The sequence below is a fragment of the Odocoileus virginianus genome, unplaced genomic scaffold (genome assembly GCF_023699985.2).
Source record: "Odocoileus virginianus isolate 20LAN1187 ecotype Illinois unplaced genomic scaffold, Ovbor_1.2 Unplaced_Contig_12, whole genome shotgun sequence".
Classification (NCBI taxonomy): Eukaryota; Metazoa; Chordata; class Mammalia; order Artiodactyla; family Cervidae; genus Odocoileus; species Odocoileus virginianus.
In genome coordinates this window covers 2,260,828-2,287,577 of record NW_027224329.1, presented here as the reverse complement: position 1 = coordinate 2,287,577, position 26,750 = coordinate 2,260,828, and the positions used below count along the sequence as shown (strand labels likewise).

Sequence of the window (26,750 nt, the reverse complement as noted above, 5' to 3'; positions counted from 1 at the left end):
TACTTTTTTATCTCCAGTCAAAGTATGACGAACTTAAAAAATCAGAGAAGGGAAGTAAACAGCAGCATAAAGTTCATAAGTACATCACATCATGTGAAATGGTGATGGCTCCTGTTCATGAAGCAGTGGTTTCCTTACACGTTTCCAAAGTCTGGGATGACATCAGTCCTCAATTCTATGCCACATTCTGGTCATTGACAATGTATGACCTTGCAGTTCCACATACCAGCTATGAACGGGAAGTCAATAAACTTAAAATCCAGATGAAAGCGATTGATGACAATCAGGAAATGGTAGGTTTTTGTTCTAGTAGCTCAAGAAAAATAACTTCATGGTATTAATTCAACATTTTCCATACCTTGGAATTATATTAGCTCAAGTTTCTATCTTGTTGTTATATAATGTTTTCTTAAGTGGGTTTAGAGATGATCTCTCCATGAGTTGGGGCAGGGGCTTGGTGAGTGCATGAAGGTTGTGATCAATCAGAAAGTATTCAAGTTTGCTTTTCTACTGAATGCTGTGCTAGCAACTTAAAATGGTCTATGTTACTAATTGCATGAAGAATAGGAATTCCCCAGAGGAGAATTCTTTAGGAGAAAACTTTATTGAAGAGGTGAGTCTTGAACTGGATAGGCCTTGATGATAGGTTAGGTTTAGAAATATGGTGGCAAATTGGCGACTCTAGAGCTTCAGCAAACGTATGAAGTAATCTAAAGTTTAAAGAGACCATTTGTACTATAGTGAATGGCCTTAGTGATAAATTTGAATGGTTAGGATGGTGCCCAATGCTGTAGAGCAATGAAAGTTAGAAAGGAAGGCTTGATAAAATCCAGAGGTATTTTAGATTCCTAAGCAGGGAAGCAATAATGGTAAAAATGGTACTTTAGAAAGCTTGCTCGTAACAGTGGTATGAAGGATTAGTTTGGTAGGCCAAGGGACTGGCATTAGTCAGGAGACCACCTAGGTGCCTTTTGGGTAATTAATTATGAGGTACTGAGAGCATAGACTATGGTGGAGGTAGTGGGAATGCAAGGGACTTGTAAGCAGTTAGAACGTTGAAACAGAGAAGGAGGGATCCAAGATGACTCTATGCCTCAGATTAAAAGAACCACTGTTGAGAAGGTAGCCTATTTTGGTAGAGTACAAAGACTGATTTTATTGATTGGAGGTGAAAGCACATCCAAGTGGACTCCTAAACATCCCTGTTGAAGTAGTTAGTATAAAATACTGGCATTTATTTCCTTAAATTTTTTAATTAAAAGAAGGAGAAGTAATGTGCCTATAGTTAGAAAAGTATCTAACTTATACTTTGTAGCCTCCAAATAAAAAGAAAAAAGAGAAGGAGCGATGTACTGCCCTTCAGGACAAGCTTCTTGAAGAAGAAAAGAAACAGATGGAACATGTACAGCGAGTTCTGCAGAGACTGAAACTGGAAAAGGACAACTGGCTTTTAGCAAGTAAGTTGTTGGAATTGTTACATTTCTGCCACTTTACATTAAAAAAGCAGACTTTTATAACTTTGGAGGTACTGAAGTATATTACGTTTGTATTTCAACTCAGTGTTCACTATCCCATCCTTTGGTTTAGTTGCTAAGTCGTGTCCGACTCTGCGAGCCCATGGACTGTCAGGCTCCTCTGTCCATGGGATTCTCCAGGCAAGAACACTGAGTGGGTTGCCATTTTCTTCTCCAGGGGATCTTCCTGACTCAGGGATCAAATCCGAGTCTCCTGCATTGCAGGCAGATTCTTTCCCAACTGAGCTATAAGGGAAGCCCATCCCATTCTTTGGTTATTCATTAATGCAGAGTTGACTTCACATGTTCACTGAAAGAACAGATTTAGTCTGTGATGAAATTAATTAACCATATTGGCAGCTTATCACTCAACTCTTATGTATAAAATCTTATTTCTGGAGAAATTATAGGTAGAAAAATGTTCACAGAGTGAAAATAAAAGTCTTATCCCAGGCATGACCTTTTGGTTACAAACTATAAATAGTTTGTGGTTTTATAGCATTCTCTACACTAAAGTTAATGTTGTCATGTTTAGTGACCTTGAGGCACTTGAGGAAGAAGTTTACCACTTAATATATTCTTCCCTTATTTTTAGAATCTACCAAAAATGAGACCATCACAAAATTTCTACAGCTGTGTATATTTCCTCGATGTATTTTTTCAGCAATTGATGCTGTTTACTGTGCTCGTTTTGTTGAATTGGTACATCAACAGAAAACTCCAAATTTTTCCACACTTCTTTGCTATGATCGAGTAAGTTCTTTCTATTGCAACCTTTAAAAAAGTCTCACACAAAGATAGCTAAACATTATAATCTGTGGAGGTATTATTGTGTGTGTGGTTAAAAGTATGAATTCAAGAGCCAAGTGCCTGAACTTGAATCCTAGCTCTGCTACTTTCTAGCTATATGATCTTTGGCAAGTTTTTTTTAATCTCTCTGTGCCTCAGTTTTCTATCTGTAAAACGGGATAATAGTACCTGATTCATAAGATTGTTGTGAGGATTAAATGAGTCATTACACACAAAAGCACTTTGATTAGTGCCTGGTATATATAATAAGCACCCCCTTGTTAATCCATTAACTCTACATTTGAATTTATGTCATAATAGGTAGAACTCTATTCTGCATTCTTAACCTTCACCCCCTCAAAAAACAACAAAAAAGCTGCACATATATAAAAGCCAGGACACTTTTTAGTATGGTCACATTCACAGATTTTTGCATCTGGCTTTTTTCTTAATAATAAATCACTGCATTTTATGGTTTAAAATCTGATTTATGTTACAGCCTCTTAGCTGCCTATTTCTGGTTTCTGTCAGCCTCGCTTCTGCTTAACCCTGCTTAACTGCTCCCCGTAACCCCATTAATATCTATGGCTAAGTCTTTGTTAAAAAGTTATGATGTAGTAATAATGATATTTTTTTTTCTGTCATTGTAAATCAGCTTTCTTTATAAAAGTGGGTTTTTGTTGTTATTATTGCTTGATAAATGTACTATTTTCTCACAAAAGCCAAAATCTTTAAAGGTCTTAGAATTGTGAATATAAGAGGGGATGATGCATTTTGATTAAACCTAGCTGTTTAGTTTTTTATGATTGGTATTACATGGTCTTTTAATATTTTGAACTTGATCTGTCTTCATATCTCACACATTGTTTTCTCTAGGTTTTCTCTGATATAATTTACACAGTCGCAAGCTGTACTGAAAATGAAGCTAGTCGATATGGGAGATTCCTTTGCTGCATGTTAGAGACTGTGACCAGGTGGCACAGTGATAGAGCCACATATGAAAAGGTATGGGGAACAAATACTATTAAATTTTACCCATTTACCATGTATATAATGACCACTTCCAGTAAGCTCTGGGTTGTTTGGTTTTAAAAGGGAAGCTGAGTTCAAGATTTAGTTATAAAACAATGTCTAAAATTTAAGCACAGTTCATTCATTATTAAAAAGTGCTATATTTTTATCCTATCTCAAACTGACATTTCAAATGAATGTCACTGAATAAACTTAATCTTTCTATGAAAACTACCTATAATTCAGATACACATCATATTTTCCCATGGAATTATTAGTCTACTTCAGTTTCAGCTTCTGCTGGAGGACAGAATCTTTCTTTAAAAGTGACAGCCTGTTTTCTCCCTTAGGAATGTGGAAATTATCCAGGATTCCTTACTATATTACGAGCAACTGGATTTGATGGTGGAAATAAAGCTGATCAATTAGACTATGAAAATTTTCGACATGTTGTACACAAATGGCATTACAAACTAACCAAGGTAAGAAAAAAATTTGTATTTCTCAAAGGTGTTTTTTTCTTCTTCATACTGCCACTTTTATAATAACAGATCTTAAAATGTTTGTTGTAGGCATCGGTACATTGCCTTGAAACAGGCGAATATACTCACATCAGGAATATCTTGATTGTGCTAACAAAAATACTTCCTTGGTACCCAAAAGTTTTGAATCTGGGTCAGGCTTTGGAAAGAAGAGTGCATAAAATCTGCCAAGAGGAAAAAGAGAAGAGGCCAGATCTATATGCATTGGCTATGGGGTAACAGAATTATACTTTAATGTGATTTATGAGACTAGATTACAGAAGGATTCTGAAGACTCTAAAATGTTTTACAGTGTTGAAGTTTATCTTCTGCCTTACTTCAGGAGATTATGGGAGATTATGCGATCATGTTCCCACAGGCTGGTGAGAGTTGTCACTTCTGATTATTAGCTTCCGGTCTGTACTGGATGAGAATTTCAAAAGTCATACATAACATATTTTGGCTTGGAGGAAATGCAGTTTTATCATCAGTTGAATTATCAGATCTTCAATAGTGGAAAAAAGGCATTTTAGTTGAAGGATTAGTTTACATTGAAATTTTTATTTCTAAGAAAGCATCTAGGCTCTCCATAAAGACCTTCAGGAACTTACTGAAAGTTAATATTATTTTATTCTTTGGAATCAAGTATCAGAGTAAATAACTTGCTAATTTTATTCTTTGAACCCCATATTTGTGCCTTTTGATTTGTATTTGTATATTTAAACACTTTGTGCGACTTTCAGCTACTCTGGGCAGTTGAAAAGTAGAAAGTCATACATGATACCTGAAAATGAGTTTCATCACAAAGACCCCCCTCCGAGGAATGCAGTTGCCAGTGTACAAAATGGGCCTGGCAGTGGGTCTTCATCGTCATTCGGAAGTGTATCTAAGTCAGACGAAAGCAGTACCGAGGACACTGGTATGCTTATTTGTATGAATTTATAAGTAATACATTTTGTTTCAGGAAACTGATAAGTTTTGTATCCCATGACAAGTAAAATGCTGGCTTAGTGTTACTTTTTTGTTTCCTAAGTAGTAGTATGTTACTGCCAAGAAGTGATCACGCCTTTGTTTCTTTCTATCTAGTCTTTTCATTTTGCTGTGAAATTGTAGCTTATTTACATTTTGGGGCTTGTCAAATAAAGCTTTACCTTTATTTCAGATAAATCAAGGGAGAGATCTCAGTGTGGTGTGAAAGCTGTTAATAAAGCTTCTAGTGCCACACCAAAAGGGAATTCAAGTAATGGAAATAGTGGCTCTAACAGGTAGGAACACTGTGCTCTGGACCAAAATTCTGAATTCTTATATGATTAACCAACCTCACTAGACATGAATGAAAGAGAATGATAGTTGAATACTATTAAACTCACTTATGTTGGACTTAAAATTTTTGTGTATACTGCTGTTTGATGATATGCTTACCTTCCTCACATTTTTTATAATGCTGAAACTGCCTTTGTTTCCTCTACTGGAATATGCAGGGGAATGTATGTGTTGAAGTTTAAAAAATTTTTTTAGGATTGAGTGTTTGCTGTGGACAGTCTAGGTAAGAATAATTAATATGAAAGAAGCATACACTGATTTAGACCAGTGATCCATCCAACTAAGTGATCCAGTTCCTGATTATAGCACCCTTGGTTGGCTTATGGGATAGTTTTTGTTACTTTTTAATCCTCAAAGATAATGAACATATACAAAAAGGCCCAGCATCACTTTAGTTACTCTTTCTTAATCTGCTGTTTGTGAATTTAGTTATTATTTATTGGATAAAGAAGTACTTCCCTTTTGTCTTAAAGTTGTCCTTTAGTTTTCAAAGGGTTACTCTTAGTTCTGAAACTTTAGAAGTCAGTAAAAAAAAATGCTTTATGATTTATAACATTGAATATATTTTATGGCCATTTTGTCTTAAAATCTCGTGTTTTCCTTCTTAAGCAGCAAAACTGTTAAAGAAAATGACAAAGAAAAAGGAAAAGAGAAAGAAAAAGAGAAAAAAGAAAAGACTCCAGCTACTACTCCAGAGGCCCGAGTACTTGGTAAAGATGGTAAAGAGAAACCAAAGGAAGAACGGCCAAATAAAGATGAAAAAGCAAGAGAGACGAAGGAAAGAACACCTAAATCTGACAAAGAGAAAGAAAAATTCAAGAAGGAAGAAAAAGCTAAAGATGAGAAATTCAAGACCACTGTCCTGAATGTAGAATCAAAGTCAACTCAAGAAAAGGAAAGAGAGAAGGAGCCGTCCAGAGAACGAGATATAGCAAAGGAAATGAAATCAAAGGAAAATGTTAAAGGAGGAGAGAAAACACCAGTTTCTGGGTCCTTGAAGTCACCTGTTCCCCGATCAGATATTGCAGAGCCTGAAAGGGGCAAGTTTAGTTTGTCTTTCTTTTTACTTGTTTACCTTTGGTTGTTATAATTTAAAGTTGGTTCTTGTTTTGGCAAATTATCTAGGGACTTAACTAGGGAGAAACTAATACTTAAGAATCTTAGAAGTTGGTGTTTCTTTTTAAGTGTTTGGGAAAAGTGCAAACATACCTTAATTATGACTATTTCTTTTCATCCCAACAGAACAGAAACGTCGCAAAATTGATACCCATCCTTCTCCATCACATTCCTCAACAGTAAAGGTTAGTATAGCCTGAGGAAGGCAGCGTCCATGTTAGGCTCACCTGTTTGGAATACGTGTCCTGACTTCCTTCAAGTCTTGTGCCAAGTATTCACTGGAGCCACTGGAGGTTTTATATTGCATTAGAAAATGATTTTTTTTTTTGGTGGACTGATATTTTTTTCCTATCGAGTATTTTTCTTATAAGAAATGAAAACTTCAAGGACCTAGCACTAATTTTGTAGTGTTTCAAAGTGCAAGAGAGATTTTTCCCAGAAGTGCCTCACTGCTTTAAGCAGTCTTTTTTGGAGTGCAATGGTAGCTACAAGCAAATGAATCTTTGCAGCAGAATGAAGCCTATTTTCCGGCATAAATATTGAAGAATATATATCACTGAAGACTTCCTGGATGATGCAGGATAAACAAGATACCTCTGAATTCATCAAGCTTCTTGATGAGCATCATACCGATGTGTGCCTTCTAAGAAGGAGTCTTGAAAGGAGTTCCATTTTAAAGTCTCCTTGGTGATCAGTTCTCCTGTAGTTGTGTATATTCAGTGAGCATGCAGCTTCTGTTGTATCTTCCCTTGGAGGTTTGTTTATACCCATTGGGTTCCCAACAAGTTGAACCTTGCAGATGTGGCATCCAATCCTACCACCCAGCAAAGAGAAACCCCAGGCATTCAACTGCAGCACAAAATCGTGGGTGTAGCCTTCTTGAAGACTCAGGGTAGCCATTCCTTGCTCCATATTTAATTTTAATTCTAAAGTCATCTAATTTCATGGAATCTTTGAATTTGCAGTACGTTGAACTTTTAAACCTGTAAGTTAACTAATTCTTCATCAAGAGCACTGTGGTTGAATACCGTAATTTCATTTTCTTTCTTTGTTTTTTTTTTTAACGTCTTTTTTTTTTTTTTTTTTGTGGGAGGTATGAGATTTACAGTTAGAGGCACTTTGCAAAAAGAAAAGAGTTAATTACTCTTTTATAGAATATATTTTGTTTTCTTGTTAATGTAATGCCACTGAGTTTTCTGGCTAGAATAAAATTTGTGTATATTTATGACAGTCACAAATAAAGTTTGAAACCTCCCTATTAAAGAAAAATTATGAAAATATAAGACAATGTTGTGATCTCCACTATCTTAAGCTTTTTTGTGGAGAAAAAATATTTTGCTTTCTTAAGCTTTTTAATGTTACCTGTAGCTTAAATACAGTATTATGAAAAAATGTAGCATTGACATTTGTTTTTAAATTCTGAGCAGAGAAAGATTTTTATTTGTTGCAATGAGTACATATAATTAAGTTTTTTTTTAACATTACAATTCCATTACATAGTTTTTGTTTTCTTTTTTACTGTTGATATTCATATAATAATGACATCATGAGATTTATCCTCACAAGAAGTAGCTGGTTTATTTCCAGGTTACAGCCATACTTTCCAAAGTTCTTCTGGGTTCTGAGAACTATGCCAGCTCACCTGTCATCTCCATTCATTTTCTACAGGACAGTCTCATCGAACTCAAGGAGTCTTCAGCAAAGGTTTGAGTCTTTTAAAATCATCATGCCTAAGTAAAACAAAGAAAAATTCGTTACTTCATTTGTTTAGTAGGTACCCTCACCCTAGTAAATTCAGTAAGCTAGTGGAATAACCTTTAAAAATACCTATCACAAACTGAAACAGTGGATGATGTGGGGATGATCCCTTTAGTGAAATTGTTACAAAATGTATGTAATGTGGCAACCTTTCTATAATCTCTCCTTGCTTGCTGTTATGCCTTATCCTTTTATGCTTCAAAATCTGAAAATAAGTTTAAGATATGCAGAGGGAGTTGGTTTTTTTGAGGGGGAGTAGGCTTATTTAATTTCTCAAAACAAATCTGTCAGACTGTTTTCTAATTTTTTTAGATAACCCAGAAGACCAAAAGATATATCTGATGCATTCACATAACTCTTCTAAAAACTGAGCCCATCTCAACCCATAAACGTCAACCCATTTTATGTCACGTCTGCTGAGCTACCTTTTTGGTAGTTGTGGCATGTTATCAAAAAGTATGGTTAATGTAAACTAATCTTTCTCTTGGGGAATATTCAACTCAATGGTTGTGTTTACTTGTCAGTATTAATTCTTGCCTATTCTTGAGTATTCTGCTACTAAAAATAATGTGCAGTTTGTGTATCTTATTACAGAATTCATTCATTTCATGATTATAGTTGAATTGTCCAATGTTCATGTTATTTTGTCTTTATTATTATAAAATTTGTACCCTGTTTCACTTTGATTTTCTACTTTGCCTCCTCTTATATCTGCTAAGTATGATTCCTTACTGGTAGACCAGTAAAAAATGATATCTTGGAACAAAGCCAGTTGACAGTACTAACCGCTTTTAGAACTATAGCTTTAAATTGAAATGTCTGTGGATATTGGGCAAGTAAGCACTAATTTTTAACAGCTTAGATTAGCCAATATGCCTGTGTCCTGAAATTGTAGCATTGTTTTTAGAATATACTGTATTAAGTGCGAATGGTTTCTTTTAAAGTAAAATTTTTGCTCTATTGATGCTGTATTCCAGTATAGTAGGTTTTTATAACCAGAGTGGGACTGTGTATGTATGTCAGTCTTAACCGTCAGTGGCTTGTGTGGGCTGTTTTAAATTCATGGATTTACAATGTTACCTTGTGAATATTTCCTGGAACATATTTTGAAGCAGTTGGAAACCTGCTGTTATACTTAACTGGATTTTTTAATCAATGATAAAGATTATGATTCCTTGCATTTTGTGAAAGCCTTTTGAAAATAAAACATATGAGATAAGCATATGTTATCTCATTTCATACTCATCATAGATGTTGTGAGGCAGGTAGGGCAAGTAGCAGTGTCTTTTTTTAACAAATAACAGACTAAAGTTCCTGACCTTTTCCCAGTGGCGTATAACTTGTTAGCACCAGAACTTGTACTAAAATTAAGGTTCCTCAAGTATTCTTACCACCATGGAAAAAAAAAGTTGCAAAAAAATAGTTCTTTGATTCCTAGCACTCATATTTCAATAGTAGTTGAAAGCGTTCTTAACTTCTTTCGTGTGTTTGTCTTATTTTTTAAATTATAGAGATTCAGGGGTGATCCCACCCTTTAAAAAAAAGATAGTGATTTTGTGGGCATTTAAAATTCAATAGATTTCAATATTCAGTCGGAACATTTAGAAATGGCATATGAATACACTTGTAAAAATTGTGACTCATACCACTTTTCAGATCCTTAGTGCCTGACAGTATGATTAGATGTTCAGTAAATATTTAAAATGAACTTCTATGCCTTTGGACTTGTTAAAGCATCCAAAGTTCACCAGTCTGCATAGTAGTTGATGTTGCTTTTTGTGTGTCTAGGAAAGTTTACTAGCATATGAATGTCTTAGAAAAATTTTTTTTCTGGATTTTGAGTGCTTTCTAATATGAATGATCTATAAATAAACTCACTGTTTCTGTGGTAGCTTTTACTTTTTAGAGGATTTGAAAGGTATGTGTCTATATTTTCAGGTCACTTTGTTATTGTACATGTAAAAATGTTTCCCTGCTTTAGTTTCATCTTTTAGTTATACTTTGTCCAGGATCCTCTTTTTTTTTCTAATTAAATAGTTGCTATTTTCATTTTTTAATCCATAGTGAAAGTAATACATGGACTTGGCTTTTCAAGATGAATTAGTATCCAAATCTTTTCTGTCCGTTCACCTTCTACCCCCATGCTACTTCCAGTTAGCATGTTTCTAGTTTTGGTCCATTGTGTTTTTATTTAGCAGTCTTAGCACTTACATTGGGTAAAGTATGAATAGCAGGCTCCTTTAAACCAAGCTTCTCTGTAATTTCAGAGGGGAGCAATAACCCCCCTCAAAAAATAAACTTCAGCTTTTAATTCTGTTCATCATCTTAAAACAAGGGTCTACAATCAAACCTGAGCCTACATGTCAGGCCATCTTCATATGTATTGAGTACTCACTGTGTGTACAAGGCACTGGGAAGTATGTAAAAGTAGAAAAAGGGAAATTAGCTTCCCTGCCATCCTGCAAACTGTGCTATGGACAAAAGTAAATGACATGATATTAATTGGGAATACTTGCCACCAAAAAGGCTAATATAAAATAAGAGTTCACTGGACAGTGATTTGTGGAGTTGAGGGAATGTTGAAGTGCTGATGGCTTTTGAAGTCAAAGTAGGAGTTTAAGAGATTAAGATAAAATGAACACCTGTTCCAGTGAAGACACCTGCTGGGAAGTGCAGGGTGTTAGGGAGCAGCAGCAGCCACAGCCTAGAGTACATTGGATTACTCCATAGTAGAATAGAATTGTGCAAAGATTGTGAAGAGCTTGGAATACTCAAGCTAAGGAATATTATTTTATGCATAGGAAATGAGAGACTGTTTTTGTAGAAAAGAGTATTGTCATCAGAACTATTCTTAGAAGGACAGAAAGAAGGAATAGAACTGGTACGTTTCTAAGCTAAGAATTTCTAGGTTTCCCAATTCCTTGCAATACAGAATTCAAGTTAGGTACACGTCATTCTTGTGGAGGAGTGTGCATGTGTGCATGCCTGCATACATGCATGTGTGCACGTACTTACTTATAATCACAAACAAATTTTACTGGAAGAATTAAGCAGTACTAAGAGTATTGCAATAACATTGCTTTCTTTGTCTTGTCAGTTTCATGAGTAATATTGACTTAAGGTGAATAAACTCCTCAGTTAGAAAATCTTAGTGTCATTTAGGGCATGTATCCAGCAAGAGTACCTTTTGGACAAACACTTTTATGATTGTTTCTCATTCTCTTGCTCTTTGTTATTAATAAGCATTTTGTATATTTCAGTTGATCACCAACTTATATACATTGAATTTTTAAAGAATCTACTTATGCATTGCTATGGTAGTATTTCTGAGCAAACTGAATTGAAAATATTTGGTGGTGTTAAAAAACAAGTGTTAATTCTCAAACTGATGGACGTCTTTTTTTGTGTATTCCTTTGAATACCAAAGGATTTGTTTATGTAAAAATATTTGACTTTTGACTCACTGTCCTTTTCATTCTCAAGGTATATCTAGAATTGTGTAGCTATATAATGAGTTATGTTCAGTATTCTGCCTAATTTTTAATGTCTTAAATGCAAGCTTATAGCACAGTTATAAATGCTGCAAGGTTAGGTGTCTGATTATTTCCTTAATATTTTCTTTTCTAATGGATTTCCATATTTACAACTTGTATAAGTAAGATTACCTCTTATTTAGAATTAGCACATCCTTGATCTTTGGCTATTTTATGGCCTTTGGGCCTTTCATTGGAGAAAGAATAGGCAAAAGAGAACATTGATTCATCATTTTTCAGTCTGTTTCATCAACCTCAATGGACAATATGGCTTTCTGAGCTTTTTAGAACCAGTAAGACAAATTCTGGGCTTCTCTGGTGGCTCAGATGGTAAAGAATCCACCTGTAATGCGGGAGACCTGGGTTCGATCCCTGGGTCAGGAAGATCCCCTGGAGGAGGGCATGGCAACCCACTCCAGTGTTCTTGCCTGGAGAATCCCATGGACAGAGGAGCCTGACAGGCTACAGTCCATGGGGTCACAAAGAGTTGGAGACGACTGAGCGACTAAACACAGCACAGCACAAGACAAATTTTACAATCAATTGTGATTATTTTACAGAAACTGGAGTGCTTTCAGAAGTAGAGAATATGTAGCCTTTACTATAACAGTGATTAAAGGATAATCTATTCATGATTTATACTGAGGCAGAAAAGACTTATTAGTAAAGTAAGTCATGGCTAAGTTTTATATTATACTTTCCTCACTGTCGTCAATTGCTTATCAGTGAATAGTAAAACTTTTTAAAATTTCTAGGATTGTGTAGAGTTTTTTTTTAATAGTAGAGAAAGTCCAGGAACTATTTTTGACACATGAACTCTTGTAATGATGGTAGCTATAGGTCTTCACAGTAGAACTATATAAGGAACTGTAGCTTGTGAATTTAATAATAAAAATCTCAGTTGAGGGAGGAGTGAACTGGTTGAGTTTAAATGATAAACATTTACAAGGTCAAGAATTGAAGTCTTTGCATAATTTGTGCCATGCCCTTTTATTTTACCTCTCATAATCCATGCAGCTGACCAGTTTTGACTTTGGGTCTACTACCAAATGTCTTTCATTAAATAAACAATCGAGCAAATGATGTCAATACTGGAAAACTAATAATCTTTAGTAATATTGCCTTAATTTAACAGCTCTACATTAATCATACTCCTCCACCACTGTCCAAGAGTAAGGAGAGAGAAATGGACAAGAAAGATTTGGACAAGTCAAGGGAAAGATCCAGAGAAAGAGAAAAAAAAGATGAAAAGGACAGGAAAGAGCGGAAAAGGGTTTGTAATTTTTTAAAAACTAGTTTGGAAAGTTCATTATTATGTACAGTAGTGTCTGTTGCCTGATCTAAAGTACCAGTTTGTTGCATGACAGTCTATTATTTGGTGTTTAACTGGTATTTTCACCCTCAAGTGTGTTTGAATCTTCTACAGTTATAAGGATCTTCAGCCTAGTAATCTCTACCAGCTCTTCTTGCCTATCATGTCATTTTACCAAGTATGTGAAACTACTGAAGATATTCTCCAATGCTAGTTAGCTGTGCTCTTCTTGTGGAAAAGTAGTACTTTAAAACAAAAACTTTTAATCAACGTAGTTCACAATTCTTGGTTCTAGGATCACTCAAACAATGACCGAGAAGTGCCACCGGACTTAACCAAGAGGCGGAAAGAGGAAAATGGAACAAGTAGGTAGACCTATTAATACTTTCCAAGTAGTCATCAAACTGAATTGAAAAAGGCTTTCATGATTCTCTTTTATAATTTTAGTGGGGGTTTCAAAACACAAAAGTGAAAGTCCATGTGAGTCTCCTTATCCAAATGAGAAAGACAAGGAAAAAAATAAGTCAAAATCTTCAGGCAAAGAAAAAGGCGGCGACTCATTTAAATCTGAAAAGATGGATAAAATCTCCTCTGGTGGCAAAAAGGTAAATTAGGAGAACAAAAGGAACAATGAAAAATTTTCTTAGAAAATCTCCCATTAGAAAATTTAGCCAATATGGCAGGTTTTTTTTGTAGTCAAATAGTCTTCTGTTAATTATTTGGGGGTGGGAGGAGGAGGTTTTGGAGGAGGGCAGGTTTTCTTGGAGAACTTGAAGCGGTTTAGTCCCAAATTGCTGGGAGGGTAGAATTAGATTACTTCTGAATTTCCTTTCCTCTCCATTCCACTCACACCTACTTCTTGTCATTGAGTTTCAGTGTGTGTTAGCGTGTTTTCTTTTTTCTCTGACAACAATTCAGAGATTCAGTAGTTTCTCTTTGGTCATGAGATTAAAATGTGGTCACATCACACAGATGGCTAAAAAACACATGAAAAGATGCTCAACATCACTCATTATCAGAGAAATGCAAATCAAAACCACAATGAGGTACCATTACACGCCAGTCAGGATGGCTGCTATCCAAAAGTCTACAAGCAATAAATGCTGGAGAGGGTGTGGAGAAAAGGGAACCCTCTTACACTGTTGGTGGGAATGCAAACTAGTACAGCCACTATGGAAAACAGTGTGGAGATTTCTTAAAAAACTGGAAATAGAACTGCCATATGACCCAGCAATCCCACTTCTGGGCATACACACCGAGGAAACCAGATCTGAAAGAGACACGTGCACCCCAATGTTCATTGCAGCACTGTTTATAATAGCCAGGACATGGAAGCAACCTAAATGCCCATCAGCAGACGAATGGATAAGGAAGCTGTGGTACATATACACAATGGAATATTACTCAGCCGTTAAAAAGAATTCATTTGAATCAGTTCTATGAGATGGATGAAACTGGAGCCCATTATACAGAGTGAAGTAAGCCAGAAAGATAAAGACCATTACAGTATACTAACACATATATATAGAATTTAGAAAGATGGTAATGATAACCCTATATGCAAAACAGAAAAAGAGACACAGATGTACAGAACAGACTTTTAGACTCTGTGGGAGAAGGCGAGGGTGGGATGTTTTGAGAGAACAGCATTGAAATATGTACATTATCTATAGTGAGACAGATCACCAGCCCAGGTTGGATGCATGAGACAAGTGCTCGGACCTGGTGCACTGGGAAGAGCCAAAGGGATTGGGTCGAGAGGGAGGTGGGAGGGGGGATCGGGATGGGGAATACATGTAAATCCATGGCTAATTCATGTCAATGTATGACAAAAACCACTATAATATTGTAAAGTAATTAGCCTCCAACTAATAAAAATTTAAAAAAATAAAATAAAAAGCCAATCAAAAAAAAATAAAAATAAAAATGGGGGAAAAAAATAAAATAATAAAATAAAATGTGGTCACATGTATTCTCCCTGATCATTACACTGTTATAAGGTCTTTCTCATTTATAACACACTTTTATAACCTTTCCTCCTAATAAACTTATGTTTACATCTTATATTTGATTTTAAAATTAAGTGTAGTGTGCATTCTCTTAGATACTAATGGATAATACTCAGAATATATCCCATGCATCTGTCATAAAGTAAGCAAGTCATTACTTAAGTGTTTACAAAGCATCATTATATTTAGTCAACATATATGCCATATATTCATAGTTCTTAAAAGCAGTTTTTGAAAATTATAAGGTGATGGTTTTAAAAGGGAGGCTGCTCCTTTTTAAGCATTTTAAACTGAGGTAAAATTTCACATAACATAAAATTAACCATTTTAAAGTATATCATTCAGTGGCATTTAATATATTTACAGTGTTTTGCACTCATCATCTCTGTCTAGTTCCAGAACATTTTCATCACCCCAAAGGGAAACCACATACTCATCAAGTCATTCCCCATTTCCCCCTCCCTTTAGCCTTTCGCAACTCTGAATCTGCTTGCTGTCTCTATGAACTCTTTATGAGCTTATCAAAAACTCTGGCTATTTCCTATAAGTGGAACTGTATAATAATGTGGCCTTTTGTCTCTAACTTCTTTCACTTAGTGTAATCTTCTTGAGATTATTCATGGTGGTGCATGTATCAGTACTTCATTTCTTTTCATGGCTAAATAATATTCCATTGTTCGAATATACAACGCTTGCTTATCCATTCATCAGTTGATGGACTTTTGTTCTGTTTTCCACCTTTGGCTGTTGTCAGTTGTGCTGCTACGAACATTTGTGTGCTACTATGAATTATTTGTTTGAATATCTTTTTTCAGTGATCTTGTGTATATACCCAGGAATGAAATATCTGGGTTATATGGTAATGCTATGTTTAGCTTTTTGGGGAACCACCAAACCATTTTCCATAGTGGCTGCACAGCTTACATTTCTACCAGCGATATATGAGAGTGCCAATTTCCCTACATCCTTGCCAACACTTGTTATTTTCTCTTTCTGTTTTATTTATTTGTTTTTACTGTAGCCATCCTAGTGGGTGTGAATTAGTATCTCACTGTCATTTTGATTTTGTGTTTTCTTAATGACTAATGACGTTGAGCACCTTTTCATGTACTTGTTGGCCATTTGTATATCTTTTGAAAAAATCTATTTAGATGCTTTGGCCATTTTAAAAATTGTATTGTTTGTCTTTTTGTTGCTCAGTTGTAAGAATTCTTTATGTAGTCTTGATATTAGACACTTATGAGATACATATATGCAAATATTTTCTCCTGTTCTGTAGGTTGTCTTTTCACTTTCTTGATAGTGTTCTTTGATGCATACAAGTTTTTACGTTTGATGAAGTCCAGTTTTGTTTGGCTTGTGCTTTTGGTGTTATATTAAATAACTGAAGAAAAATTAATGTCTGGTGGGTGATGAAAGGGATTTTAAGCTGATTTTTATATTTGGTTTTCCCTTCAACTAATTCCACCATTCATTATAGGAGTCCAGGCATGATAAAGAAAAGATAGAAAAGAAAGAGAAACGGGACAGTTCAGGAGGAAAGGAAGAGAAGAAACAATATCCTTTTCATCTTCTAGATGTTTTTCATCAGTATAATGGAAAACTTTGATACTGATCTTATTTAGGATTGTAGCCTTGTACTATGTGTCTAAATGCTTAAGGGCTTACTACCTTTTAAATGGTCTCTCTAGTTAACCCTCTCAAATGTATAAAACATGGAAATGGGAGACTTGATTGTTTTCTTAAACTTCTTTGGTAACTGAGGTTGTTTTATGCCACCAAGGGATTTAAAGTCCCTCTGGCTCTCCCACCAAGAGGAAGAAAGGAGTCCCTTGGGCTGGGGGCATGGGGACTAGCAGGGCAAGATGCTGCTGCAGATGAGCAGAGCTGCTAGAGTCTGAGACTGCCGGGCTGGCAAGAGTCAGTTAGGCCTGCAGGCTGAGGGGCTGTACTAAAAGATGAGACACGATTCTTTTTACCCCCCGAAAAGTTGTTTTCCCTTAATTTGTCATCTACTCATAAGTCCTCGGACAAGCACAGATAATGAAGACTTTCAATCAAGGTGAGTGTTCTCTCACCTCTTTTTCATTTAAAGATAGAAATACAAAATGAGATATGATAATGTTGAAGAAACTAGATTTATTTTTGCAAGACACAACTGTAGTTTTTCACCTAAATATAATGCTCAGGCCTTTGGGTAAAGATGTGAGACAAGATTCATGGTTATTTTTGAGCTGTTTTCATTTTAAGCTTGCTGATTAGTCATGCCTTTTTTTTTTCCTTTTTTAAAGCACCAGGATATGTTTAAAAACATCTGGCTTTCTCTCCACTGCTCACTCCCATCTTCTCTGGATGATTAATCACTTTTTTAAAAGTACCTTATAGGTGATAGTGGTATCTGCATTTTACAGGGGAAGAAACTGAGACTTTTAAGAGGTTAAGTGGAAGGGAGTGACAGAGAGATTACCTGACATGGCCAGCATGTAAACGTAGACCTTCTTGCCTGCTTGTGTTCTGTCATCTTTTGCCTTTCATGCCGACATGTTATTCAGAGATTTTTTTTGTCTTAAGTTTCTTGCTTCTCTATCACTGCCCATGTTTTTCAAAGCCAAAAATAGGGTCTGTGCTTTTAGTTCTGGATTTTAAAATAGGCAGTTTTGTTTTCAAAGTAGTTATACCTTACATGAGTTTTAAAAAATGTTTTATCCATCTTAAATTATTTGTGGACTGAGTGTTCAGAACCCTTAATATGATCTTTTTTGAGCACTCAGATAATCATCTGAAAAGTTATTGTTTGGTGATGCCTTAGGATTATTGAGGTATGTAGTATGATTTGCCCTCTACAGCTAATGGTTTGAGATGGCAGTATTGAAGTTGTTGAATCTTTTATAGCCAATTTTCTTGTTTCCGTATTAGCTGTCACTTCTTAATGATATCAGGTATACTTACATTCTCTAGCTCCCTCCTAATATTATTTGCTTCTTCTAATCTTTTATGAAACTAGATAGATAACCAAGGCTGTTTACAGTTTGAATGAGAAATATCTGAGAGCCTATTCCATATAAAGCGGTGAACTTTAGAGTATGGATTTTGTTGTTTATTTTGGCTACAGAGCAGGGATTTGAGGTTGTCAGGCAGGTAACTTCCTGACAGGTTATGTGCTTTTTCTGTTTTATTAGTCTGTGCTTGTTTTCTGAGTATTAGCGTAGAAGGGAAGATGAGAGTTGTGAGAGAGCTTTTAAGAATTTAGTAGATTTTTTTAAATTAGGAAGATTATAAAAGAATATTACCTATTCTTAAATTCTAGCTATCCCTTTGCCTAACAACTGGCTGTCTTCCCTGGTGAATGATAAACTGTTAATCTTTTTTTATTCTTCGCCATAACCTTCCTTTTAGTTGGCATTTTACTTTTTGCTTTTTACTTCTTGCTGTCAACCTGGTCCCCTTATTTAAAAAAAAAAAAAAAAAAAAGCTCTACCTCTTGTATCTTCATTAGGAATGGGCCAATCATTGTCATTGACAGCTTTCACTGTGGTTTTATACATCTCTCTTTATTCTCTTCTTGTGTAGACTCTTTGTGAAGCACTGGTAGACTTTTCATTTTTTTTAAGCTGTTCTGGCTGTCTTCTGTTGGATACCTTCCAGGGTTGGTCAAGTCTTTATGCTGTTCCTTTTCATTTAGAGTTCTCATCATTTCTGATTGGCATCATTTACCTTTAGGCCACTTCAGATCTGCTCCTTGCTCCCTTTTAAATTTTATATTATACAGAAAGGAGAACTGCTACACATGTCACATTTCTGTGATTCAGAGATGTCATTAATTATAAGATTCATTGTTGCTTTCTAGAACTGTTTTTTTTTTTTCTTGAGAAAAGTGCATGGAGAAATGACATTGATTTGTAAGTATCACCCTGATTTCAGAAACATTAAAATGATCATGTTAGAGTTAAGAAAATATGAATGTGACCCAGATTAAATTCCTTCCAAAGTCTTCTTTTCCTGTTTCATAGTTTTTGGTTGCAAAATCCTTTTTGCTTGTTCTCTGTATTTCCTGTTACTTGTTTTTGCTAACGTCTTTGTCCAGATTCATCCTACCTCTCTTTGATTTGGTCTCTGGAACACAACTAACTTCTTTGCTTTTAACCTTTTCCCCTAGTTTAATCTTTAAAAATTCCTGTCTATGCAGAATTTCCACTTAGAACCATTCTTTAGAGTCTCAGTTTTAAATTGATATGTATAGTCTTCAATTCATTGAGTTCAGCTATCTTTTGAGAGTCCTTTAGTGAGCCAGACATTGCTAAATTGAGACTTGCTTCTAGGTTTTGAGAAACTCAATCTACTTGCACTTCGCTCCTGGATTCTTGATTTCAAAGAATATTAACAATTAACTCTCTGCTGCCCATCTGTATTTGTAGTATACTACGTTCCTATTCTAATACTCCACTCCAGCGAGGCCTAATATATTTTACCGGTCTGTCTGTCACCCCATCTCTTATGTGTAACCTAGCTCTTAACATTTAAACCCAAGGTTGCAAATTCTCAGCCCTTAGGCAGAATGTGGGTTATTAGACATACCTTCTTGGCCTTGCACAGTATTTAACATTTTCAGAATAGTTACAAAATCCAAATGTTACTTTCTATTGAAGAACTGGGACAGCTGGCAACATTGTGTTCTCATTTCTGCATGGCAGCAATCAGCTAGACTTGCCTAGGTGCTTGTCTCCCTTAAATAGAATGGGTCTTTTTTTGTAGTTTGCCTCAATCAGGCCCCAGTAGGTGCACTTCCATTTGTTTCCATTTTATACTAGCCCCTATAAACAACTGATTTTGTAATCCCCATTCTGAGTCTTTCTTCTTCAGTCCATACTTGGAAACTGACCTCCAAAGTGCTCAAAGATTGCTTATTTTAGGAATGTGTTACCTTGAGGTGCAGTTCTAGATGCTGATAATATATGTAGAGTAGGGAGTGTTCAGTTAACTTTCTCAGTAGTTTCCCATTGCTTACAGGCGTGTATCAGCTTGCCTAGAATCCTAGTCACTGATTCCTATGTATATAAGCTGCTGCTGCTGCATATATGAGTGTGTCGCATATCCCTTTCCTTAGATTTTGATCTTGTTGAAGGCAGTTAACTTCCATCTCTTCCTTATAATCAGACAACCAAGTATTTTTCTTTATTACCTACTATGTTTCAAAGGGTATTGGTTTAGTTGCTAAATTGTGTCTGACTCTTTGCGACCCCAAGGACTATAGCCTGCCAGGTTCCTCTGTCCATGAGATTTTCCAGGCAAAAATACTGTAGTGGGTTGCCATTTCCTTCTCCAAGAGATCCACCTGACCCAGGGATGGAACCTTCATCTCCTGCTTGGCAGGTGGATTCTTTGCCACTGAGTCACCTGTTTCAGATACTCTTAACTTTACATGGAGAATTATGTACTCAGAGTGTTAACTGTATCTTTTTGGAATTGAAGAGAAACATCATTGACCTTTTTTTGCCCTCAAAAGAAGGTTCAGTTTATTTGTAACATTTGATAGTATACTTACTGTTTAAGAAGTTGCTGTATATGCTGCAACATATTTTTTGAGGGCAGTTTTATTATGCTATCATCTGGGTCTGTGTGTAGCAACCACTAAAGGTATACAAAAGTTTTGTTAGGAGATTGAAATGATAGACCCGAACTATTTTTCTTTTCATTTTTATCCTTTAAAGTATCACTGAATTCTGTGCACTGATATTCATAGGCACTAAACAGTTGGGGAGAACAGGAGGGATTTTCTATTTCCTTTCTTCCACTTAAGGCAGACAAAATATTCACTCAGGTGCTGTGCTATTCTTTATCTGGACATAGGCATGAGCACTTCGCAAAGACTCCAATGCCACATTTACCCTTGAGTGACTGTTCCCCATACACACATTTATCTTGAGAGGTACCCCAGGGTGTGGTGAGATTCAGTTCAATAGAATCCTAGTCTTAACTGTTCCATTTTATCCAGTTGGAATACCTCAGGAAGTGTGTTTGCGATGATAAAAATTGCTAGGGAGCAGTTTAAGGGTAAGTGAAGGAGTAAAGTGGAATTAGGATGGCTGTCCTTTTGTCTTTCTCCTGTAGCTTCTTTCTTCCTTGTAAATGTTCATTGGACTTTTTAACTGTCAATTTTATCCATGTGTGCCTTTCTGCTTGGCTTGTGGGTGCCTGTGTGTGTGTGTGTGTGTGTGTGTGTGTGTGTGTGTGTATGTGTGTACAGGTACTAGGATTAACCAGGAATAAGCTATTAATTTGCTGGGCTTGTATTACGTAGTTTCTCTACATAAATATTGTTGCCATCCAGAGGGCTCTTTTATGAAGAACAGTTGAAACATTTCTTAGGACCTTTTTGGTGAATTTAATCATAAAATTAGTGTGTGTGTGTTTACAAGGCTGCTATCCTATTTGTCTTTGTTTTCTACTTTGATCAACAGTCTAGCTGCTCTTTCACCCAGACCTGTGTTTCAGACTTCGTTCTTGCTGTCAAAGCTCTCTATAAAGTAACTTCATTGAAAATCAGCTGCCTCAACTCTGAAAGGGTACTCTTTGAAGGCATTTCATACATAGTTTTCTTATACCCAGACAAAGGAGAAGGCTGTGGTGGAACATAGGGAAATGACAACCTTACTAAAACAGCAAGGCCTATTTCTGGCAAAAAGCAAAGAAGAAAAAACCCCAGGATGTTCAAATAATTCCCAATGGAAAGTGATGTTTACAAATGTAATCTTGTCTTAGCACAGTGAAAGGCCACCTTTTTTGGAAATGTGTCCTGCAAAGATGGTATTACCAGTGCAGTTTATAGCACTGGGAGAGGAAAGCTGTCTAGGATCGAGGACTGCCAACTCTGAACTGAGCCTAAAGTAGAAACTCTTTGAGAAATATCAGCAGTCCTTGATGTGAAAAGATCAGTGGGATTTCTTGCATTTAGAACCTGTGCTTTTTTATTACAGTGGTTAAAGTTGTACATATTTCTTAAAAATAGTTGAAAAAAAATAACCTTAGTAGAATATTCCAGGTAATGTGGTATAGACTTGTTAATGAGAAGAAAATATTACTCTACTGGAAGATAAGAGTCCTAAAGTCTGAGTTTAGCAGTGTTTCATCACTGTGTGACTTTCTTCTTGATGGCATTTCTTTCTCAAGTTCCCTGAACTTGGGGCGGTTTTCAAGTTTGTAATCCCAAGACTTCAGCATTATTTTGTAAATACATTCTGGACACTGCTGAGAGACTGACATCTGGTATCTTCTTTCCACTTGCTCTTGTGCTTGCTGATTTGTCATTCCAGGGTGTGGACAGACCCCTAAACTGAAGGTCTCCCAGAGGAGGATGCCAAAGCTCCATGCGTCACTCTCAGAACGATATCTCCCATAATTAAGAGCTTCTGGTGCTGTCCATTTAATGGGAATCTGCTTTAAATCAGAAGATGAATACACACCACCATCCTCTTGATGAGACATTCCAAAGTCACTGATTTTCAGAACATTATTTTCACCTCCAGGCAGTTTCTTGCAGCAATTTTTACTGGAGATTTGCCACCCAGAAGCAGCATCTAATAAAAATTTCACTGTTTTAGTTCATCCTTCTTTCTCAGAAAGAAGAGGAAATCATGTCCTGGGACAAGTACCTTGATTTTGTAGATAGACTGTATTTGTGTGCTAACTTCTATGAGTTTTACAATAATGGTATGATTATATTGCTTGAGGATTTTGGCTTCTTGTAAAAATTTTAATTTCATTTCCTGGGAAAGATCATCTTCACATGTTCTAGCAGTGATACCAGTTTTATCTTTTAATGTGCCCCTAAATGTGTCATCAAAATTTCCCTTGCCCAGTAATTACGACAGCTTCATGATTGAGAACCCATTTCTTATACTGATACCATGATACTCTTTATTGTAACATGGACTTTTTGGCAGTTAAAAAAAGTGGGTTAAATTCACATAAAATAAAATCTGCCAACGTGGTTTTTAATATATCACTATGTTGTAACTATCACCATTAATTCCAGAATATCTGCATCATCCCCAAAAGAGACCCCACACCTGTTAGAGTCACTCCCAATTCTCTTTCCCCTCCCCCTGGAAGTAACTAAAGTATTTTCTCTTTGGATTTGCCTATTTTGGACATTTCATAAAAATGAAGTCATTCTATATGTGGCCTTTTGTGTCTAGCTGCTTCTACTTAGCATCATGTTTTCAAGATTCATCCATGTTATAGCATGTATAAGAGTTTCATTTCTTTTTATAAGTGAATACTATTCCATTGTATGAATGTTTCACATTTTGTTTATCCATTCATCAGTGATGAACAGGAACAATGATTTAAGTATTAAAATTGTAAGTTCAACATATGTGTATCTATAATTGTAATTGGTAATGTCAAGATTATACATGATGTGAACAGAATGCTGTATAGAAATGATATGTAAATTATTGTCAGCATTTCATGCAAGTGTGATTATTTTCTAAGACCCTTCTAGCTCTGATTTTATGAAATATATGAATGTAGTATTTCATAAGTAAAATTTAATGCCTTAAGCATTAATTTAAAATTTGAATGAGAACATTGTTAGGCAGATATGAACTTATTTGCCACATGTTGTAATAATCATGTTTTGATTTATTTCAAATATGCAGTATTTGAAAAATGTCAATACATAAAGGAAATGAGTATAATTAAGTCAATATATTTTTAAAGCAATTTTTATAATTTAGCAGACATTGCATCTTAATATAAGTAACTATTAAAATCATGTCCTTATGAAAAAATGTGATGTCATTTTTCTTTTTATTGATCGTGTAAAATTGGTTCCTTTTCATTGCTATGTGTTGTTTACTTTTGACAAGCTATTGCTTGTCCCAGTGGAATGTTTTACTTGTTTCTATTTCATTTTTTCCTTCCTCCCTTCCCCCATTCCCCTCTTTTCCTCTCTCTCAGATAAAATACAAGTTATCATAGTATGCCAAGTAGTCAATAAGAAATACACAAATATTTTATCCTTATCTAGGGACTTAATTCAAGCATTGGTTATTCACAGAACTCATTGATTTTCTTTGTTAAATCTTCCTTCTCTTTTTTCTTCCTTCCTTCTCTCCTCCCTTCTCCTTTGGTCTGTCCCTCTTCCACCTTCCATCGGTCGCCTCTCTCACCCTCCTTCCTTTCTTATCTATCAATATAATCACTTTGTTTCTTTCAGGTGAGATTGGAATGAATTGTTCAGCTGTGACCAGAAATTTATTTTCCTGAGTAGATTGCCAAGAATTATGAATGAAGAGGGCCCATTTGCATCTCCTTAAATTATTCAGTTATCTGCTTTATTGCTCCATGCCGAAAACTTAAAATTGTTGAGTTGTGCATTACTGTATTTAACTTGTTGCTTAGTTTCTACATGTTTATTTTCAGTAAATGGCTGAAAGTGTTAACTGTCTCATATTTTTAGCACAATGTGCTGCATACAGTTTCCAACAAGCAAATAAGGTTACATATGTACAGAATTTCACTTTAGAGCAACTGAATATTGCCTGGGTTTATTTTTTTTTCCAATATGCAATGCTTCCTTTTTATTGTTTGAAATGGAAAATAAACAATTATTGAACCATTTTGAATTTACCTCATTTAAAAACCCAATTTTAACTTATTATTTGGCCTGTTTTATATTTAGTCAGTAAAAAAAACAAAGTGGGAGCAGTGTCTTATGCAATGCCTAGGAATCATTTTATATAGTTCATGTACGACATTAAAACATGTTTGAAAAAAAATGGTACCAGCACTCACTTGTCCCTTGCCATTTTTTCTTGTAATTATGTTAACAAAAACAAGAGGTTGGGGGGAATAAAAATGTGTTTTAATTCTACAGTTAGAGAAGCTTTGTATTGCTGAACTTTCATCTGGAAAAGTTTCACAGTGACATTTTTAAAAGGAAATTTTTTTATCTATCGAATTCTACCCATGTAACCTTTTTTTCTAAATAAACAATAGTTTTCTCAAATGATTGTATATCATTGTGTATATTGTTGCTTATTCAAAACAACTTAGCTGAGATTCCTAACCCTTTTTTCTTATTTGTGTCTTCGTCCATGGACCGCAGTGTTTCCAAATGACAGACGTCTTATCCCAATATGAGAAAATCCTGTTTGCTTTCCTCTGCACCTGGGGTAGAAAGTGGGCTGAAATCATGCCCAGACTTATTCATTTACTCTTCAGTCTCTTGGACCCCAATGATACCTATGCAAATTAAATTTTTTGTAGAGAATGACAGTAAAGGGTTTAATTTTTAAAAGGATTGAGACATGCTGTGTATATTTTAGGATTGGCAAAGGAATATAAATCTCAATGCCCCCTTTCAGGTAATTATAATTCGCAAATTGATGAGCACTGTGATTACTGGAGAGTGATCCATTCAATGGCTGTTGAGCGTCTATAAACTATAATGTGCCTGGCATTTTTAAAAAAATGATACATTGTTAGAATGATTATGCCAGTGAGAAAATAACTATGGTTCACCTCAAAATCATTTGTTTGAAACATATCAGGGAAGAGCTTTCCAGTAGTTATGTTGCATTGGCATTTTAAAGATTGTGAAAATTTGCCAGAACTTAGCATCAGAATCTCTTCTCTCTGTCCTCCAATTTACTGAACATAGGTAACCTTTGCTTTTTTGCTTTTGGCCTTGCTAGAAATGCATTGAGAATGGAAAATAATAACTTTGAACTTAATTGTGCAGAAATTTATGTTGCAAGAAGAAAATCTGTATTTTTTTTTCAGTTCAAAATCTTTATTTTTTTCCATTAATTTTTATTAGTTGGAGGCTAATTACTTTACAGAAAATCTGTATTTGATAGCTATTTTAAAGCACTTCTGTTCTACAAGCAAAGAAGTATTAAGACCTAACTCCTCTATCTACAGTGCTTCCAATTCTAACTTGAGAGATAAAGGCCAATTGAGTGCTGTTGGGGGTCAGCAAATTTCTGTAAGGAGCCAACTAGTAAATATTTGAGACTTCATGGGTTTACATTAACCCATTTGGAACTCCTCAGCTCAGCATTATAGTATGAAAGCAGCCATAGATGGTATGTAAATGAATGAGCATGATGGAGTTCCAGTAAAATTTTATTTTCTTTTTTTTTTTTATTTTTTCCATTTATTTTTATTAGTTGGAGGCTAATTACTTTACATCATTGCAGTGGTTTTTGTCATACATTGAAATGAATTAGCCATGGATTTACATGTATTCCCCATCCCGGTCCTCCCTCCCACCTCCCTCTCCACCCGATCCCTCTGGGTCTTCCCAGTGCACCAGGCCCGAGCACTTGTCTCATGCACCCAACCTGGGCTGGTGATCTGTTTCACCCTAGATAATATACATGTTTCAATGCTGTTCTCTTGAAACATCCCACCCTCGCCTTCTCCCACAGAGTCCACAAGTCTGTTCTATACATCTGAGTCTCTTTCTGTTTTGCATATAGGGTTATCATTACCATCTTTCTAAATTCCATATATATGTGTTAGTATACTGTAAAAATCTGCTCCAGAGAATCCTGTGGAAGATTTATTCAAAAATATTTGAGTACCTCTTAGGCACCAGAGGTACAGCCTTGAGGAAGACAGTTTCTGCCTTCATGGAACTTCCTATTAGGTTGGTGCAAAAGTAATTGCAGTTTTGGACCATGAATTTTAAATCATTATAACTAGGCTCAAACACATCTTTATTAATCAAAATAGGAACCATTAATCAACACATTTTTGCCAATGAGAAATAAGTTTGTTTATTCCTATAGCATAAAAATCCATGCTTCAGGATTCAACAGACATTTTCTGCTCCTGCTGGTTGTGGAAGTGTT

General features: G+C 35.5%; 1 protein-coding gene and 1 pseudogene across 1 annotated transcript; one reads left to right on the top strand and one right to left on the bottom strand.

Annotated features, from left to right (window-relative positions):
* LOC110124648 (THO complex subunit 2-like) lies at positions 1-24,898 on the top strand. The gene is made up of 17 exons (XM_070464058.1): positions 1-293; positions 1,316-1,457; positions 2,110-2,267; positions 3,180-3,308; positions 3,665-3,796; positions 3,887-4,071; positions 4,579-4,754; positions 4,998-5,100; positions 5,768-6,198; positions 6,401-6,459; positions 7,862-7,978; positions 12,701-12,838; positions 13,173-13,242; positions 13,325-13,482; positions 16,367-16,443; positions 16,903-16,948; positions 22,197-24,898. The coding sequence occupies exons 1-16, from the start codon at positions 99-101 to the stop codon at positions 16,928-16,930; spliced, it is 2,298 nt and encodes a 765-aa protein (XP_070320159.1). The 5' UTR covers positions 1-98; the 3' UTR covers positions 16,931-16,948; positions 22,197-24,898.
* Positions 21,967-26,750, bottom strand: part of LOC110124651 (tyrosine-protein kinase Fer pseudogene) — a 62,722-nt pseudogene continuing 57,938 nt past the window's right edge.

Excerpts from the sequence above, each read along its gene's own strand:
- LOC110124648 (XM_070464058.1), top strand. The coding sequence starts at position 99 with ATGGTGATGGCTCCTGTTCATGAAGCAGTGGTTTCCTTACACGTTTCC. Across the intron at positions 12,839-13,172 it reads ACAGGAAAGAGCGGAAAAGG|GATCACTCAAACAATGACCG; the intron begins GTTTGTAATTTT and ends TCTTGGTTCTAG. Across the intron at positions 13,243-13,324 it reads GAAAGAGGAAAATGGAACAA|TGGGGGTTTCAAAACACAAA; the intron begins GTAGGTAGACCT and ends TTATAATTTTAG.